Source organism: Hyposmocoma kahamanoa, unplaced genomic scaffold (assembly GCF_003589595.1).
Source record: "Hyposmocoma kahamanoa isolate Upper Pololo Valley unplaced genomic scaffold, ASM358959v1 63, whole genome shotgun sequence".
NCBI classification, from domain to species: Eukaryota; Metazoa; Arthropoda; class Insecta; order Lepidoptera; family Cosmopterigidae; genus Hyposmocoma; species Hyposmocoma kahamanoa.
In genome coordinates this window covers 20054151-20071659 of record NW_020653851.1, presented here as the reverse complement: position 1 = coordinate 20071659, position 17509 = coordinate 20054151, and the positions used below count along the sequence as shown (strand labels likewise).

Sequence of the window (17509 nt, the reverse complement as noted above, 5' to 3'; positions counted from 1 at the left end):
CCATTAAGTCATTTCTTGTGAAAACAATTTTGGCACCGTCAATTTTTTGATCAAGCATGAGTTGTCAATAAAAATATACATATCTCTAATCTAATAAAATTTATCAAAACTTTTTTTACTGCTGATCGACTCAGTTCCATGAACTAATAATTTTATTGTATGGGATGAAAAAATTGGGACAACAGAATTGGCCAAATTTAATTTAAAAAAATCATACAAAATGAATAACATTTTATTAAAGACCAACTTTTGCTGTCCCGATTCTTTTCTTCCAATACAATATAATCATTCTCATTAGAAACTTAGTGTCGTATTCTAGAACTCTACTCAATGCTCAAGTCAGGATTGCAATTGAAACACAAGCACTGGAAATACGTCCCTAATGGCAGGGATTTGAGTATGATTTCGAGTGCTTTAAACCATACTCAAATCCTGACTTGAGCATTGAGTAGAGTTCTAAAATACCACCCTTAGACTATCAGCATAAAAAAAATTGTCAATTTTATTCATTTTGTATGAAAAATATTTTATGGATTTTGACCAACTTCCGTTGTCCAGATTTGTTTCGTCCCGTACAATGAAATTGTTCCTTCATGGAACTGAGTCGATAAGCAGTAAAAAAAATTGTTCAATTTTATTCATTTTTATGGACAACTCACGCTTGGCCAAAAAATTTACTATGCCAAAATTGATTTCACAAAAAAGAACTTAATGATTCCTAAGGCAGTTTCCTTGTATCTTCTATGGTTTCGGATTTCCCCATACTGTCCCATTAAAAAAACACTCTGTATATATATGTCGCTTATATAGCTTTACTTGGATATTCGTGGTGGGAAACCCAGCTTCCAAAAAACTCAACATCGAGCAGTTGTGGAATAGCAGCTGGGAATATTTGCTCAGAAATAGCCGACTAATACAAGCCCCGTGCCCTTGGCTGCCACACGCCACTATTGCATAATAAATTAAAATTATCTCCATGGCGAATGAATCGATTGTAATGCGGTTTTCTGCAATAATAAATAATATTCGTTATATTGATTGATAATCAGTAAAAAAAAACAAAACAAAAAGAGGTTTCTGACAGCGGTGGGATTCGAACCCACGCCCTTTCGGACTGGTGCCTAAAACCAGCGCCTTAGACCACTCGGCCACGCTGCCTGTGTTCAAGTGCGGTGAAATAACGACACCTTTGCGTAACTGTCACGCAGTCAGTCACATGACCGTGATGTCATGCCAAGTATGAACAGTGTGAATCATCATCTTTATTAATTAGCAGTAAGGTTGATTCTTGTTTGGCACTCTTTATTTAAGAAACAGTATGCATTGAAATGTATTGAGATTGGTTTGGAGCCAGGTTATTTTTCGTGCTCTATTATTTTGTGTGATAGGTATGTGTTTATATTACGGTACCTACATAATATATTGGTTATATCTAACCGGAATTTGTCATGTTTTTATGATCCATAATTGATCGTTTTCGTAAATTCATACGTGCTTTTTTAACACGTTATTTAAAAGACCTTCCCAAACTTCTTCAAGATCGTTGTTAATGGTAATGTTGCGGTAAATAATACGCGGTTTTGATGAACAGTAAGCATTTGCGATGTGTAACGCGGCCACACAAGTACAATCAACAGCACGCTCAGCTGTTAGGTATTGTCTTCTACTTATTTAGGTATAACATTATCACTCTTGTTTAAAACCGGTACTAACAATTCAAGTGATAAATAGCCAGCGTGGCTAACGCCGTCATATTGAATACGCTCTGACATATTAATGGTTTGTCATTTGGTAATATTTCTATGAATCAAAAACGTGTCATTTATTGTAATCAACTAAAGCGTTTAAGATAATTCAATTTACGTTACGAACGTTATGGTAACTAATTTTTGTGATGAAATTGTACATAGTGTAATGAACATAATGTCAATTGTGTAAGGTACAAACTAGTTATGATACTGACTTGTGTTTTGGCTTGCGTAAGAGAAGGGGCTTAAAACTGTGCCTCGTAGGATTCTTTATGGTATAATGATTGCAGTGGACAAATTCTATTCTTGATATTTCTAAATGAGACTTATGCAAGAAAATTGACTTTTCAGTTAATCTGATTGAAGCCTTTGGTCACTAGAGGACTGGTAGTATAAGTAATGGTTCCTTTTAAATCAGTATATGAGTTATTTAAATTTTCCATTTATTTTGTACCTTAGACCTAATTTATTTCTTCTTCTTCTGATTATGTCGATGGTATACACTTTACTATTGTGGCCCAGAACTCAGCCACGCCTACCGCGTCACCAATAGGCGAAAATAACTTATTTTAGTAGCAGTAGAGCTCCTTGAGAAAGGGTTCATCCAGAGAAGTACTGCCACCTTAACTATTTCTGCCAAGCACTAATATAAACATTACTGCGTTCTTGTTTAAAAGGGTGATGGTGTAATTACAGGCACAAGGGACTTGTCAATTTATGTCTCAGTGTAACGGGCACGGTGGCAGTGCCCATAAGATCTTTGCTATTTAAAGTTCTGAGTGGCACTGCAAACGTTATGGATAGGCGTGTCGCTTACCACAAGGCACGGCGTGTTCATCCCGTCACAGTGTTATAAAAAAGTATGTCAAGCGTGCAGCTGTTAGGGCACGCAGGGTACGATGTGAGATGGGCCATTGTTTGAATCGGAAATGATTTTTTTCTTCTATACGTCGCTTAGCGAACTGCTCAAGTCTTTATGAATAGTTTTAAAGAAAAATAAAAACTGCATATATTTTTTAACCGACTTCAATAAAGGAGGGGTTCTCAATTCGATTCTGTTTTTTTTGTATATATGTTACGCGATAACTCTTGTGAAGCGACTTTTATGATTCTTTTTATGTTGGAAAGAGGGTACCTCATTAGTGGTAAATTTTGGAGAAAATATTCCACCTCTAAGGGTGGTAAACTAGGGGATGAACGACTTTTGAGGTCGGTTTTTTAATACAAGATTTTTTAAAGCTTTGTTTATGATAGGTGTTTTCTTTATGAATAACAAATAATGGTATATGGTTTGGCCATATGGTACCCGTGTTTTATGTGAAATTTTCTCTCTCTTATTTAAGCACAAAAAGTGATAAGACAAATTATGATAGTAGATTCTTTACGCCTCTCTATTGAAAAGATGTAATTTTGCAGTTGTGACCTTATTACACCATGGCTGCGATTTATTGCCCTTGACAGTAATTAATGTCGTTGCCATGAACTGATAAACAATTGAAATACAAGCTCACTTTTTGATTACAACATTTTAATGTCTTTGTCACTACGTTTATGGTTTAATTGAACATAAAAAACTTCTGCCTTATTTGGGGCTAGATTGAGGAGAGATCTCGAGGTTTGAACGGCCTTCCAGAAAGGCCTAGGTATTTTCCCCAGGGCGTAGGTCCTAGTAAGTAGATTTTAAATGTTTTTAAAATTTTTAGGTTACATCATTATATGCGATATCATTTTTGTTGATAATCACGTTTCATTGAGCAACTTCCAAAAGTAGAAATCGTAATTTTTGATTTGAGCACTGTTGTTTTCTAAATGACCATATTAACCTCCTAAGGCTTCTTGTATATGTAATTGAGTATATATTTTTTTTTATAATATCTAGTGACGGTTTGTTTTATGTATGTTAACGGATTCAGACGATATTATGCAAATTATCACGCAAATGCCCAGTGTACTGTATGATGAAAATATTGCATTCAAATAGCGCCATATATCAAATGTGTATAGCTTGATGTGCTGTTGACTGTACATTGAACGTTCAATGCTCTTTTTTTAAATAGTCTCGCACTAGGGTAACCCTGTACCAGTAACACAAATAACACCCAAACCCACGAGAGAAATAAATTTAGGCCATACGAGTATTCCTGCCCGGGAATCGAACCCTGGACCTCTGTGTGGCAGTCCAGCATGGTGACCGTTCGGCCACAGAAGAGCCCTTCTCATTGTAGTTTGCTGGGCCTTGGGATGTTAAGCAAATGTAATACTTATACTATTTCCTTTATTTAAGGCAATAAAAATACGTAGGAACATTAAAAAAAAATAAGGTACATTAAACAATAAAAAAGGTAAAAGTGGTTAAAAAGCAAAAACAAGATCTGCAACAAGCATATAGAAAAATTCGTAAGATTCGTTAAATAAGAATCGCTTCGTTCCGTGGCTTAGTTGAGTTAGCGTCTGGCAAAGGTTGCTTGGAAACGTTGGTTCGAATCCAGACGGGTCGAAGGAATTTTTTCGTAGTGTTCGATCTTTGTATTAATAATATCGTGGTAGTAACTGTCATAGCGTATGCGACGCCAAGCTATTCATAAATAGAGTTATAAAATTATCGCTTAACATACATAAAAAACTCTTCCTTTTAGAAGACGGTTAAAAATAATTTCTATTCTATTCTAAAACATCATAACATTCATAACAACTAATATTATGTAAAAGTTATTATTATTTTTCAAAGGATTATAAGATGTGCAAAGTAATAAATAAAACACAGGGTTGTTCGTATGACCGGTATATTTACCTAAGTGTAAAGGAGCATATTTACAGGGTGGACTGTATTTACTGCCTACCATTGTTTGTTGTATTTCACAATAAAGTAGCGTCTTTAACATTTGAAATAAACTTTTATACATGACAATTCTAGTTGGGTAGCTTTAATTCACAAAATTGGATGCTTATAAGCAACGTGTCAACCAACAGTTTTGCGAAAAAGACACAACGATTTTTTCGTTGTTTTTTAGTTTGTTCTAAAATTTACTGATAACATGAAAACTTTAGCTTTCAGGAATTGTAAATTGTTGTGATTTATTACTATAATTCCCAACAACAGCAAGAACAACCGCAAAATTTTCATTTAATAAGTAAATTACTACTAAAAACAACGAAAAGTATAGGTGCCATTTGTTGACACATTATTGCTTATTAGCATCTAAATATATTTAACAAAATTCACTCCTAATAAATGGGGCACGGCTGTGCTCTACCAAGCACAGTCCTATTTATATGAATTTAAATCGTACGGTTCGCGAAGTGTCAAGGTTCTATTTTTTTAGGCAAATGTTCTACCCCACTAGCATTACCAAATCGTTTTACATCTTTATGAACTTGTTTCGGTTGTTTTGTAAAATTGTTCTAAATAATTCAATATAGAATAATTTTTCATTCTGATTCATTTCACATTTATAAAACAGGCGCTTCCTTTGTCATGGCTTTAAATTACAATTTAAAGACGATTATTATAATAAAAAATGATACATTTAGTTGAACATAACCTGAACATGTGAATATTACACGTTTATATTTATATATATAGGCCTATTTTAAGGAAATAATGCATATTTTTTAAAGAAATGGAATATTTTAGTTGAATTTTAAGTATTATGTGTTCAAATAAAGCGGTTTTATATCATAACGCTTGGTTGTTAAAGGGATTCAAAATACATTTATAAATACATATTTTGTATTATAAAATATAAATCGCTTTATTTTAAACCTATTAGGATTTTAAAGAATATTAAACACAAAGGAACTTATGATTATTCCTTTGAAATAGACATCGACAAGGTCAGATTGATTATAGCGATTTTACATTGACATAAAAGAAGAAAGAAGTACCACGTCTTATACATTTTTTAGAACAAACAGTACATCAAATCGAGGAGTACAATTACTGGTTCGAGTAAATTTTCCTCTGGTTGTTTTGTTTTCTTCACAATTCAACAAAAATATTAAATTTATTCTACAAAATTAATATTTTTATTATACCGTTTTTACGCCAAAGGTTTTAACGTCACCATTAACACCCATTATGTCGAGAAGTAATAAAGGTTACAAAAGATTCACGTTACAATGTATAAATTACTCAGTTTAACGCCTAACAATTTACAGTTACAATGTACAATTACTTACACTAGAGCCTTGGCTCGCTACTGTATTTTAAACGTTAGTACGAATCCCATGGGAATGTTTTGGATTTTAATTTTTAACATATAGAATTTTCTAGATGAGTTGGTTGGATGTTTCTTGGCGCGATTTTACACTTTCCATATTTTAGAAGAAATATCCTGTTTGGTAAGTATTTTCAAGGCAAAGTTGATAATTATCGTCAATCACTTAGCATGCCCTCTATATTCAAGAGCAATATGTAGAATACAAGTATGTATCCTTCTGTGTATAGCAGCTTAATTCCATAATTGCCTTCAAATGAACAATGCCAAGTTAATGTATAACTAGTAGCAAATAAACTTAATTCTTTAATGATTTCTTATCATTAGGAGGGTTTGGTTTTTTGATGCTATAATTTAATACTTAATTATTTTGCTATAAAAAATGGAAAGTATAGATAAAAAAAACATGGTAGTTGTGTTCTGCCATTTTCTTTATATTTTACGCTCAGTTTATTAACTATCCAAATTCGTCTAGAAATTTCTATATTTCGATATTCAACAACTACATTATTCTAATGAAATGTCCAATACGTGCCCTTTTTGACTTCCAAATTTCGATATATATCTATGTATTTTTATACATATAATTTGGTTACACGTAACACCTAAATAAATATGTATTTCAAAATTTTACGAGATATGCAAAACAATGTTACATTTATTTTAATCTGTCAATAAATTACAATAATTTAGACATTTTTAAATTAATTAAATTAATTGACTCAATGCGATTGTCAAAGACCAATGAGATAGATAAGTCAAATAAACGATGCACGTAAATTCAATAATGAAATTAAAGTATGCAGATGGCACAAATAGAAAAAAAGCAATTACGATGAAAAAAACAAAGTCGTTTTCGTTGCACAACCTATTTTGAGGGGTGTTATAATTGTGTAAGTTAACTGGTAATAAAAATAAACCATTGAAAAGGATATTGAAATTCATAATTACCAGTGGAATTATACAACTAAGTAGCCAAAATAACAATTGAAGTAACCTAAATGACGAGATGAACGTAAATAATAAAATAAATGTTAAAAACTAAGGAAAAAAAATTGATTTCTATTCATAGCCCAATAAGACAACAATTAATTGCCTGAAAATTAATCACTAAAAGTATATTCTACAAAATATAAATTTAATAAGAAGCCCCAATTTATTAAGATTAATATAAAATAAAAATAAAAGTATGATAGAACGAGCTATAATAATCACAAAGTAAATATCGAGTTCCAGAAGTAATGGTAAAGAAACGCAACATTGAATAAATATTATAGCTTGTAATGTGGATTATATAATTATAAGAATAAATATTACCTCGAACACAAATGTTAGTAAAAAGTTTCGATGCCGAATTTTGTGGAAGCAAAACTGTAAAATATCTAAATATACATCTATGTCATATAAATTCTACGAAATCTTAGGAAGATGGTCTAAATACACACATTATGTTACATTACATATTGCAGAAACAATAGATATGGACCATAGACTATTCGAGAGTTTTTTTTTAAATTCTAAGCGTAGGCATGCTTGGAGAGAGCAGCTATCGTAATAAGAAATATACAGTTGAAAAAGCGGATGGCACATTTATTTTATACAGAGCACATAGTATTATTACAACGGACCTTTTGGGTAATAAATTACAAACTATTCGTAAAATTAGTTGCACAATTTACCATAAAATGTAGTAAATGTGCATATCGGTATTCTACAGGATGTAGCTCGGAGAGTGTGCGAATTGCAGGTTTTATGTCCACTTTTCAGTTTTGATCATCGGGGGCTAAACGTAGGCTGGGTTCCTAACCCTATGTTGTGGATATTCCAAAGATTCGCAAGGAGATTGGCAGAGTTGTTTCCTGAAGTATATAATTTGAGCCTTTTCAAGGCGAGAGTGAATTAGGCATTATTTATGGCTGCACACTCCATCGTCGACCTCGACAGGTGAGATGGAGAGTAAAAAGTAATAATAGTTTGTGAATTATTACCAGTCCTCTTTATCAGCATCCACTACAATACATGATAGTTCAACAACACGCAACCACATTGGTCTCGAAGTGAAGAAATTCCAGGTCGTCTGATACACATTGAACATCATCAAACAAAAGCCCATAACAATTCATGTTACAATCATCGCTTCACACATATGCATTTTGGTCTTACAATATGATAATTTGATTGTTTCAAACATCTGTGTAATCACTTGATATCTTGGTATCAAAAGAATGTTTACGATAAATAACTTTTGGTACTTGGTTTGTACAATCTATAGTACAATCAGTACGCGTTATTAAAAAAAAAAACAATAAATTAAATCGCGTGTTTGTGTTTGAGACAACTGCAGAACAATGTTAGCCACGTTTGTAAAAAAAATATTTAAAAAATTAATTGCACGCTTGTTGCGTAGAACGGAATGCTTTTGTCAAAATTTAAAATAATGAAACGGGTGACCGTTGAATGTGCCGTGAGGCGGCCATTCTTTACCGGTCAGCCGATTAGTAAACACGTGGCATATTTTGTTCTGAGTCGTCTCACGCGTAAAACTCGCGGTTATTGTGGCCCTTTCCGTAGGAGGCCGCTGCGGGGCTTCTCTTCGGCTCATCGAGAGCATACGAGCCCTCGTCCTTCTTGCGCATGCGGTATACTATAAACATTACTACCAGGATCGCGCATAGTAGTCCGACTACTGCTCCGCCAATTACAGCTGAAAAGGAAAAAGGCATGATTGTTAGTGTCCTGGTCGAAATATTTTTATTGCTATTGCAGAGGTGGTTAATGAAGTCAACAACGGAAAAAATATTAACCCATTACTTTTTGTTAAGTCGGGGTTTAGATCTTTTTATGAATTAACTTTCTTATAGCTATAAGTATAGTTTAAGAATGTTAATATCATGAGAGGTTAACATTCTTACACTAGCGTCACAGTACGTTTATGAAAATGTAGTTTATGTTAAGAAGAATAGTAATTTTCTTATGATAAATAGTGACAAACATAACATTAATACGACGTATAATAATCTCAGTATAGGCTATCATGGGAACACTGCTGAGATCACACGCTCTTTCCAACAAAAAAAGAATCATCAAAATCGGTTCACTTGTTTATCGCGTAACATACACACAAAAAAAACATAACGTTCGAATTGAGAACCTCCTCCTTTTTTTGAGTCGATTAAAAATAAAGCAGTTGTTCTTGACAATCGTCTTCACAATGTCACAAATTCATTTAAGGGGCTTTGTATATATACGCTTCTATAATAAGATTCCGGTTGATATTCAAAAATTGCTATTTACGAGTTTAAAACTACAGTGAAACAAAAATGTATACTAAAGTTCATTACACAGCTTCTGCGTACTTAGACGGCAAAAATCCGTGATAGTGACTTGTTTAGCTCTTGCAGGTATTCTAGATCTAAGATTTTTTGAAATAAATATTGTAAGTGAAAATACATTAATTATTCAAATGTATATCTAGGAAGACAACACCTAGAGTTTCTTGCTTATACTTCTCACGGGAATCTGCCTTATGAATGAGCAGTAGAGTTTAATCAATATCGCTTCCTTACTTCTCACACTCGTATCTTAAAGCACAAAGGTACTGAAATGCAAAAAAATGGATTGTATATGTACATATCTTGCAGGGTGATTTCACATCACATTTCCTTCATATTCACACACTGGCTTTTATCTATTCTTAAAGTAATGCGTCCAAATTAACACCCTTTATAACAAATTTAAAATGAATATAAAGTTTTGCCATTTCCCGAATAATCACTCTTTATATCCGACAAAGTATTTACTGGGGACTCTTCAGTATAATTCCCTTGAGGTGAGGCGGAACAACAACCTGCTGGTATCTGTTTCTCAGGTATTACGCGGCGAGTCGGACTGTCCTGAGCTAGTGGGACAGCTTGTAAGGCTCTTTGTCCCAGACATTCCTAAAATAGTTTTAAGAGCGCGACGTCGTGAACTATTCACAGTCCCACCGGTGCGTACCGTATCGCGCAGGAACTCACCACTGCTCCGTGCCCTCGCAATGCTCAATCAACTCTTGGCATCAGCACCGGAGTGTGATCTGTTTGCAAGGCGATGGGCGGCTGTGTGTTGTGAATGCCTGAGATTTTGTGAAGCGATGGATGATAGTGAGTCAAGTATAGTGCTATAGTTTTATATATTATTTCAGTGTTTGGTTTTGTTTTTTTGATTTTTATTGTTATTTTTTAATTACTTTGGTTTCACGGCGCATTGGTTATGGAACTGTAATGCCGTGTAAACATATTTACAATAAATAAATAAATAAATAATAAGATACGAGTTTGAGCAAGTAAAGCGACGATATGACGATTTCAAGTGTAATTTGTTTATCTATGAAATAAAGATGGTTTGAGTCAACACCTTTAAATTAAGAAGGAATTAACGAATTAATTCTTACCGGCCAGTATTCCAGGTTGTGCGAAGAAGCTGGTAGCTCGGTCTTCCGGCTTGGCGTTCATGATGAACACGACGTTGTGGTCAGGGTTTGACTCCGCGCCCACGTGGTCAATCTCTTGATCCTGGAATGTGTTATGTTCAAATTTAGAATCGAAGATCATTAATTAAGTGGTGAATATTTCAGGACAGTTATTCCCATTCTCCGTCAGACATTTGTCAGAAACAATTACTGTCAAATAAGTAATAATCGATCAAATCAAAAAACAATGTCAAGTATGAAGCTACATTACCTCCATGCGTTTTTCAATTTGGTCGAGTATTACTACTTATTTGACAGTAATTCTTTAGGACGGAGGACGGGAGTAGACTCCTTGGTCAGTTTTGTTGCCTTTCTTTCCCCAATTTAGTTAATTCGACGTTATTCAAGGTCACATTTGCAACCCAGTATGAAGGTTTTTTAATACGTACGCCCAGGTGTAAATTGAGTGATTATAGAATCAGTCTTGTAAAACTGTAAAACCTATTATTACTATTATAGAGTAGAAATATAAAATTATACAATGAACTGCCTATATTTTAATTGCTTGACTTAGAATGTAAAAGAAAGATAACCTTTTTAAGAGGAAAGCCATTCTATAAAGTTGAATATTGATCAACTTTTTAATTTGTGCATTCTAAGAGAATATTTATGATTTCATGACATTTATCTATTAATAATATAATGAAAAAATATTATTATTATTATGTAATACAATTTGTTAATAATGAATGACGTAGCTTAAATGATATTTTTGTATTTCGACGTGCTAAATGTTACGGGCTTGTGGTATGGCAAATAAAGTTTTTGAATCTTTGATTCTATTGTTTCAAGCATTATTACTTCGTATATATTAGGATATTTCGAGAAAAGTCCTCTGAAAGCTTTGCACAGGGACTTATATATTTTATTTGCCATCATTATTGGGATTATCTTTAATTTTTCACACGCCTCCGTCGTTGGTTCTGGAACTGCGCGATTTTAATTTTGTCAGCGCGTAAAGTTTTGTCAAATACAAATATCCTTTATTGACACTTGACCACAATGACACTTTTTGACATAATTATATGTTAAGCCAAAACATAAACAACCAATAAACGGTACGCCAAACGTGTCGGAGGGAAAAAGGAGGTGTCTCAGCTTGTGCGGCCTGGAACAGTTGTTTCGCGGACAGCGCTGTTTTTCACCCACCTCCTTGTACCTAAGATCTTAGGCGGGCTTAAAAGCAACGAGGGCCTAAAAACGATTATAAAATGTTGGCATAATTGTCGTAATCTAATTTGTACAAATACGATACGTGATTCATTATATACTGAATACTTGGTATTTCCGGTAGGTTTGGGTAATTTTGTTATATTGTATTACTCAGGATGTAGAGAATATATCAATTAATGTTCCGAAGCAATACCCTATTCTGTCATGTCTCATTATTTAAAAAACTGCCATAACACGGTAAGGCTGATTGATTGAAGATTGGACAATATTCCTCGAAAAGTTTCTTATATTCATTTAAGTAAGTATTGAAGTCACAGCTGCTTCAAGAATGTAAAATTATAATGGGTTTTTCTCAAAATAGCTTTTTCTGTTTAACAATAGCTCTTTAGAGGATGAGTGATATGTATTGTATAGTATATTTTCGTTAATAAAAAAAGGGTCACAAGCGTATTCTATGTATTGTATGTATAGATATTTAATACGTAGCTACATGTATTAAGTTTGTTTAAAAGTCGATGCAACCTCAAATGGCTTTGGTTGATTCCACTTAACAGTGAAAGAGTAGAGTCAAATACTTTGTAAAAAATATATAGTAAAATTGAGGATTTACACTGATTAGTATATGGTGTGAAAACACGATTGCTAAAAATTTTCACGATAGATAAAAACGCAAACTTACCACGAAATTTTACAATAAAACCGCTGTACTCAAAAAGTACTTTACATATACCAATGATTTTTTTAATATATCAACTGAACTAAATAGAACACGTAGAGTATACGATATACATTTTTGAAATGGCTTTAACTTCGTTTGTAAAAAAGTAAATACTGAAATAAAAAAAACCAGTGTCCCTGCCGTTCGACCTACGCAACAGAACCGATTAATTACGGGAAAAATGTACCTAAATTCGAGCTTAGGTAATATCGAGTCTTAAATGTATATTCAGTTAAAAATACCTGCTGTGTGTATTTAACTGCCCATGACTTATTTGTAACTCCGTAATATTTTATGAGTTTGCCTAGTAGGGATCGCTGTCTAGTAGATAAAGCAGTCGATGGTACCTTTCGGTATGTCTTGTATGTATTAAGTCTTTAAATGTGAAAACTCATTAGATTGCACTTACGATTCCTGTGTTGACTTCCTCGCCTGCGATGCTGATGTCCTGACCAGAGTCTGGGCGAGAGGGGACCTCGGCCCTCTCGCCACCCTCCTCCGAATCGGTCGGTTCTTTACCAGTTATTATGCGTGCTGGAACATTATCGAAATTTGCAGTTAACATTATGTTTATACGTTCAGATATTGATAAAATAGGTGGCAAGGAACTCATGTTGTGCATTGATTATTTCTATTTGAATTTGAACGTTAGATCAAGAATATAATTAAGACTCCTTATACATTTTGGTGCGTTTTTGGTTCTGTTTCAACTTTTAAAGATTTTGTTATTTAGTGTATTTATTCTCTGTGCATGTTAACAAGTGTTAACGCAACTCTATTTTATTTTTCTGTGGTAGATATAGAAATAAGATAGGTTTTCGTTTGATTGTTTATATTAAGTCTCGTAAATAACTATTAGGTTACGATGAAGACAGGTTAATTTGAGGTTAGTTTGGACGAGGAAGGAGTTAACATGATTAATCAAAACATCCAATAAATTAAAGAAATACATCGAAAATATGAATGATATGACATCTGCTAAGCTAATGTTATGAAATGACATGACATTCAAACTAGTTAGGGCTATATCACCTAAGGGCGCCTTCAAACTAGACGCTGCAGTGACGCCACTAATTTTCATATAATGTTTGAAAAGTCCAGGACAAAAATGATCGAAGTCACTTGAGGAGAATTGTAGGAAAAATAATTTTGAATTTGGTGAACTTTTGAATATTGATGAAAAAGACACGCACACAAATACTACCTAAAATATAGTCAGTGCTAACATAAATGTATGTAACATTATGTAATCCATTTTAATTAAAAAAACACTTAAAAATTATTTTTAACTTTTCTACCATTAAGTCGCTAGCATTTTTATGAGTAAAAGTAAAAGCGAATATTTCAGGACCTTGAGCCTTATTTGTCTTTTTCTGATTTAGTCATAATACGCTCAGTTTACCGACCTGGATGGTGGCATTAACTCAAAATGTGTTTTATTAGACTTTGATCATTCTTTCCCTGCTCTCTTCATTTAGAAGTGCAGTTGCAGCGCCACTGTCGTGACATGCGCGCGCCACTTTGACAGTCACAATTAGTGACCTAAAAATTACTGACTTCTACAATCGTCTAATATGAGGGCACCCTATGTCATGCGATTTGTCAAAAGTAATGGATAAATTGTCTCTGGCATATATCGTGACTACGTGAATAGCGAGCTTAAGATTTCGGGTAGATGCCTCGGCAACATCGCGTATATAGCCAGAAATAGACATGAAATAAGGGCCTTCCATCCCTGGCAACTCATCAGGTAAATGGGCCTTATGTTACTTTTAAATATCAACTTTCGTTTGCGCTGAAATCACAAATTAGAAAACTGAAATAGTATAGCGCCAACAACTGACCTGTGTGTACGTCTCCGTATATTCCAAAAATATTCTGTATTTATTGTAATAAAGATAATATCTCTAACTATGGGGGCTGTTCCATTCGGTGGAGTGGGAAAAACAGCAAAACATCTAATTACAAAACAAACGGAATCACATTTCATCGGTAATTAAATATGTAATTTTGCAATTTTCCTTCCTTTAGCAAAGCTAAAGTTAAACTCATTGACTTACAAATAAATGGACGACGGGTCTAATACAAAAACCACTAAAAAAATGTCCCAAGTCAACCTATTAGAAATTTAAATTGTAATGTCATCGCAGTATCGCGCTGTCAGTAGAACAAATGAAGACTAAAGCGGAGTTTGGCGCTCTGTATACGATTTTAGCGCCTTACAAGTGCGGACACATTTTAGCGCGGACCCGACGTCCATATAATTGTAAGTCAATGGTTAAACTGGTCGTTTTGAAGTGAAACAATTGAGGACACCCGTCAATTGTTTCGAATTCGGGCTGGCCAATCAGACACAGTTGTCACTGTGATGATTCGGCAGATAGGTTTTCAAACAACTTAAATGCATTTTGTCTCTATTTCTGGTTATGTACTCGATGTTTGGCAAGAATATAACGCCGAGACAGGCGAAGCGAGACAGTTGTACGTAGACTCACTACAAGATGGAGATCGAGAATAATTTGATCTTTTTGACATTTACAAACAAGAAATGGAGATAATAGAAATATATACGAGACGACACGAATATAGACGAATATTTCCTCTACACTCTCGTATTCAGGAAGTCTCGCGCAGTTTTGCCGACAATGTGGAGCTCACTTAAGAGAACACAAAGTATATTCTCAACGTTATCCCATTCAAAATAATCCAGACATATGCCGCGAGCTACGAGAAACAACGTTTAAATTATACAATAACAAATGAATATGGATCATTAAAAATGAATGGTCATTTGCATGTATAATGGGGTCATGCGTATTATAAAAAAGAAATTTGAAGACGACCAAATGTTTATAGACTTACCAGAGTCCTTGGGTAATTTACTTTTAGTTAACAGTAAGGTTGATTAATTTATACTCATGTTAGTGTAATTGGAAATGTGCTTGAAGTTATTAGTAATAATTAACGCCTTGTCCGCTTACTAGCACTCGTCAGGGAATACTGACCACAGGCTGAGCAGTACAGATGATAATTAAAGTTGTTAATAATAAAATGTTAATTCAAGGTCATTTCATAGTTATGACACGCTATTCTATTGTTTAATTCTCTGTTCGGTAATTTAATAATGTTATTGGTTAGTATTTAGTACGAATCTGATATAATCAATTTTAAAATATAGTTTAGGTACGTTCAATATAATGGATACTATGACACAATCATTTCCCTTTCATAAATTGTTGTTTATATTCTTAAAAAATACGTGATAGGGTAAATATTGCATCTGATTCTAATTCATCAACGAGGTTTGTGTCAATGTGAAATTATATAAAAACAATGAAATTTATTATATCTAATTATTACGAGAATTCGATTATCGAAACCAATTTTTGTTATCAAATTAACATTAATAAAGAAAGTAGATTTTAATTTAATTGGATCTAAAACTCTCTCTTTTATAGTCCAGTCTACAGTTTTAGTTATTGGTGACAAGTTGATTGACGATAATCGACTTCTCGCGGAAACTAAACAAAGATACGCAAATAAAACTGGCATGCTCCAGCGACTACTCACGACTGACAGAGATGTACTCCGGGGATATAGAGGAGGGGGAGGAGGAGGAGGAATCGGGGTACTCGTGATAATCATCAGGATCCAAGGCCGGGGTTGGTAGTGTGGTGGTAGTGGTTTTGGTTCTCTGGATGTAGTCTTCGTCGTCCTCGGGCAGGTCGTCACCTGAGCCGCGTGCGTCTTCGTCGTCGACACCGGGCCCCCAGCCGGAGCCGGAGCTCCCGTCGATCTCTAAGCCAGAGCCGACGTCATCGTCGATAAATACGTCCCGGTCCGACGCGAGAGGCCCGTCGTTAAGCGCCGGTGTTATTGTCACGTGTATAGTCGAGGCGTCGCCGGTTACGGCGTCCTGGAATTGGAAAAAAACATACGCTTTATCAAAAACAGTCTTTAATATAAAAAACGTGTTCGTTCGGAGACGAGAAATGCATAGACTGAGAACTGTATGCTTGGAATGAGAAAATAGTAACTTGGACAGTTAACCGTGACCATTGGACCTCCAAAGGGCCCGAAACGTTGGTTTGTTTGCAAAAACAAATATACGCGATTAAAATCCGGAAAAATAGTTTCATTTCCTATAGTAACTTGGAGTCTGGAAAACACTGAGAACTGTATGCTTGGAATGGGAAAACATTAATTTGATGTCTAGAAAACACTGATAACTGTATGCTTGGAATGAGAAAACAGTAACTTAGAGTCTAGAAAACACTGAGTACTGTATGCTTGGAATGTGAAAACAGTAATTTGGAGTCTGGAAAGCAGTACAAAAACAGAGTTCAGAACGAAAAATCTATGACTCAGGAGGTCACTTTAACGTTAATGACGCACTTGAACGTATTTATCAAAGAAAATATTAAAATTACGTTAAAAACATGTTATCATGAATATAATATTAATAATGAATCAAAAAAAACAATAAATCAACAAAGAAATATGAATCACGATACGGGTCGAAAAGATTACGACCTTCTGTGACCGCGTACGTCACAGACATACACCACAATAAGCACGTAATAAGACATTCGACCTAATTCCAGAAAGTTCACCCACTGACATTAAAATTTCATCACTGACCTAATATTTTGGCACTTGAAGGCACAACAATCTGTATCCATCTTCATTTTGCCTCGTTCTTTAAACAAAAGCTTTACAATCACAGTCAAATCACACCGAAAGCATAAATCAGAGAAATACCTTTTTCATCTACGTCACCATGAATGGGTCAAAGCATGAATGGAGAAGGTTCGAAGTATTAGTGCGTGTAGTAAAGGGTCACTCACCTGGGTGCGGGGTGTAAGAATTTATAGCCGGATACGTTTAGGTGAATTAGGCCTGTTTAGATTTATGCAGTTTTAGTGGGTTTGGCAGTGCTTTCCCCGGTTAGCGTAAGTTGTACATTGCAGCAGGGCGATCGATAGGCCTTCTGCGGGGTGTGGGGTAGGGCTAGAGGGGCAGGGAGCCGGTTCTGGAACGCGCCGACAGATGGAGGACGTGAGGGAGGCTTTCAGGGCAAATGTTTGCGAAACGGGACGTTAGAGAGCGCGATTTTACTTCTCAGCTGTGTGGAGATGTTTCT

General features: G+C 34.6%; 1 protein-coding gene and 1 non-coding gene across 3 annotated transcripts in view; both read right to left on the bottom strand.

Annotated features, from left to right (window-relative positions):
• Positions 1-1078: 1078 nt before the first annotated feature.
• On the bottom strand, positions 1079-1158 carry Trnal-uag. Its single transcript has one exon. It is a non-coding gene; the product is annotated as a tRNA-Leu (tRNA).
• Positions 1159-6120: 4962 nt separating this feature from the next.
• LOC113230215 (syndecan-like) overlaps positions 6121-17509 on the bottom strand; it is a 577230-nt gene continuing 565841 nt past the window's right edge. Inside the window, exons 2-5 of one of the 2 annotated variants that reach the window (XM_026464034.1) lie at positions 16099-16282; positions 12776-12900; positions 10398-10518; positions 6121-8669 (exon numbers count right to left, since the gene is read on the bottom strand). In XM_026464034.1, coding sequence (XP_026319819.1) covers positions 8497-8669; positions 10398-10518; positions 12776-12900; positions 16099-16282 — 603 coding nt within the window. In that variant the 3' untranslated portion in view covers positions 6121-8496. Of the gene's footprint in view, positions 8670-10397; positions 10519-12775; positions 12901-15936; positions 16283-17509 lie in introns of both variants that reach the window. The other variant, XM_026464033.1, reaches the window with a different exon arrangement.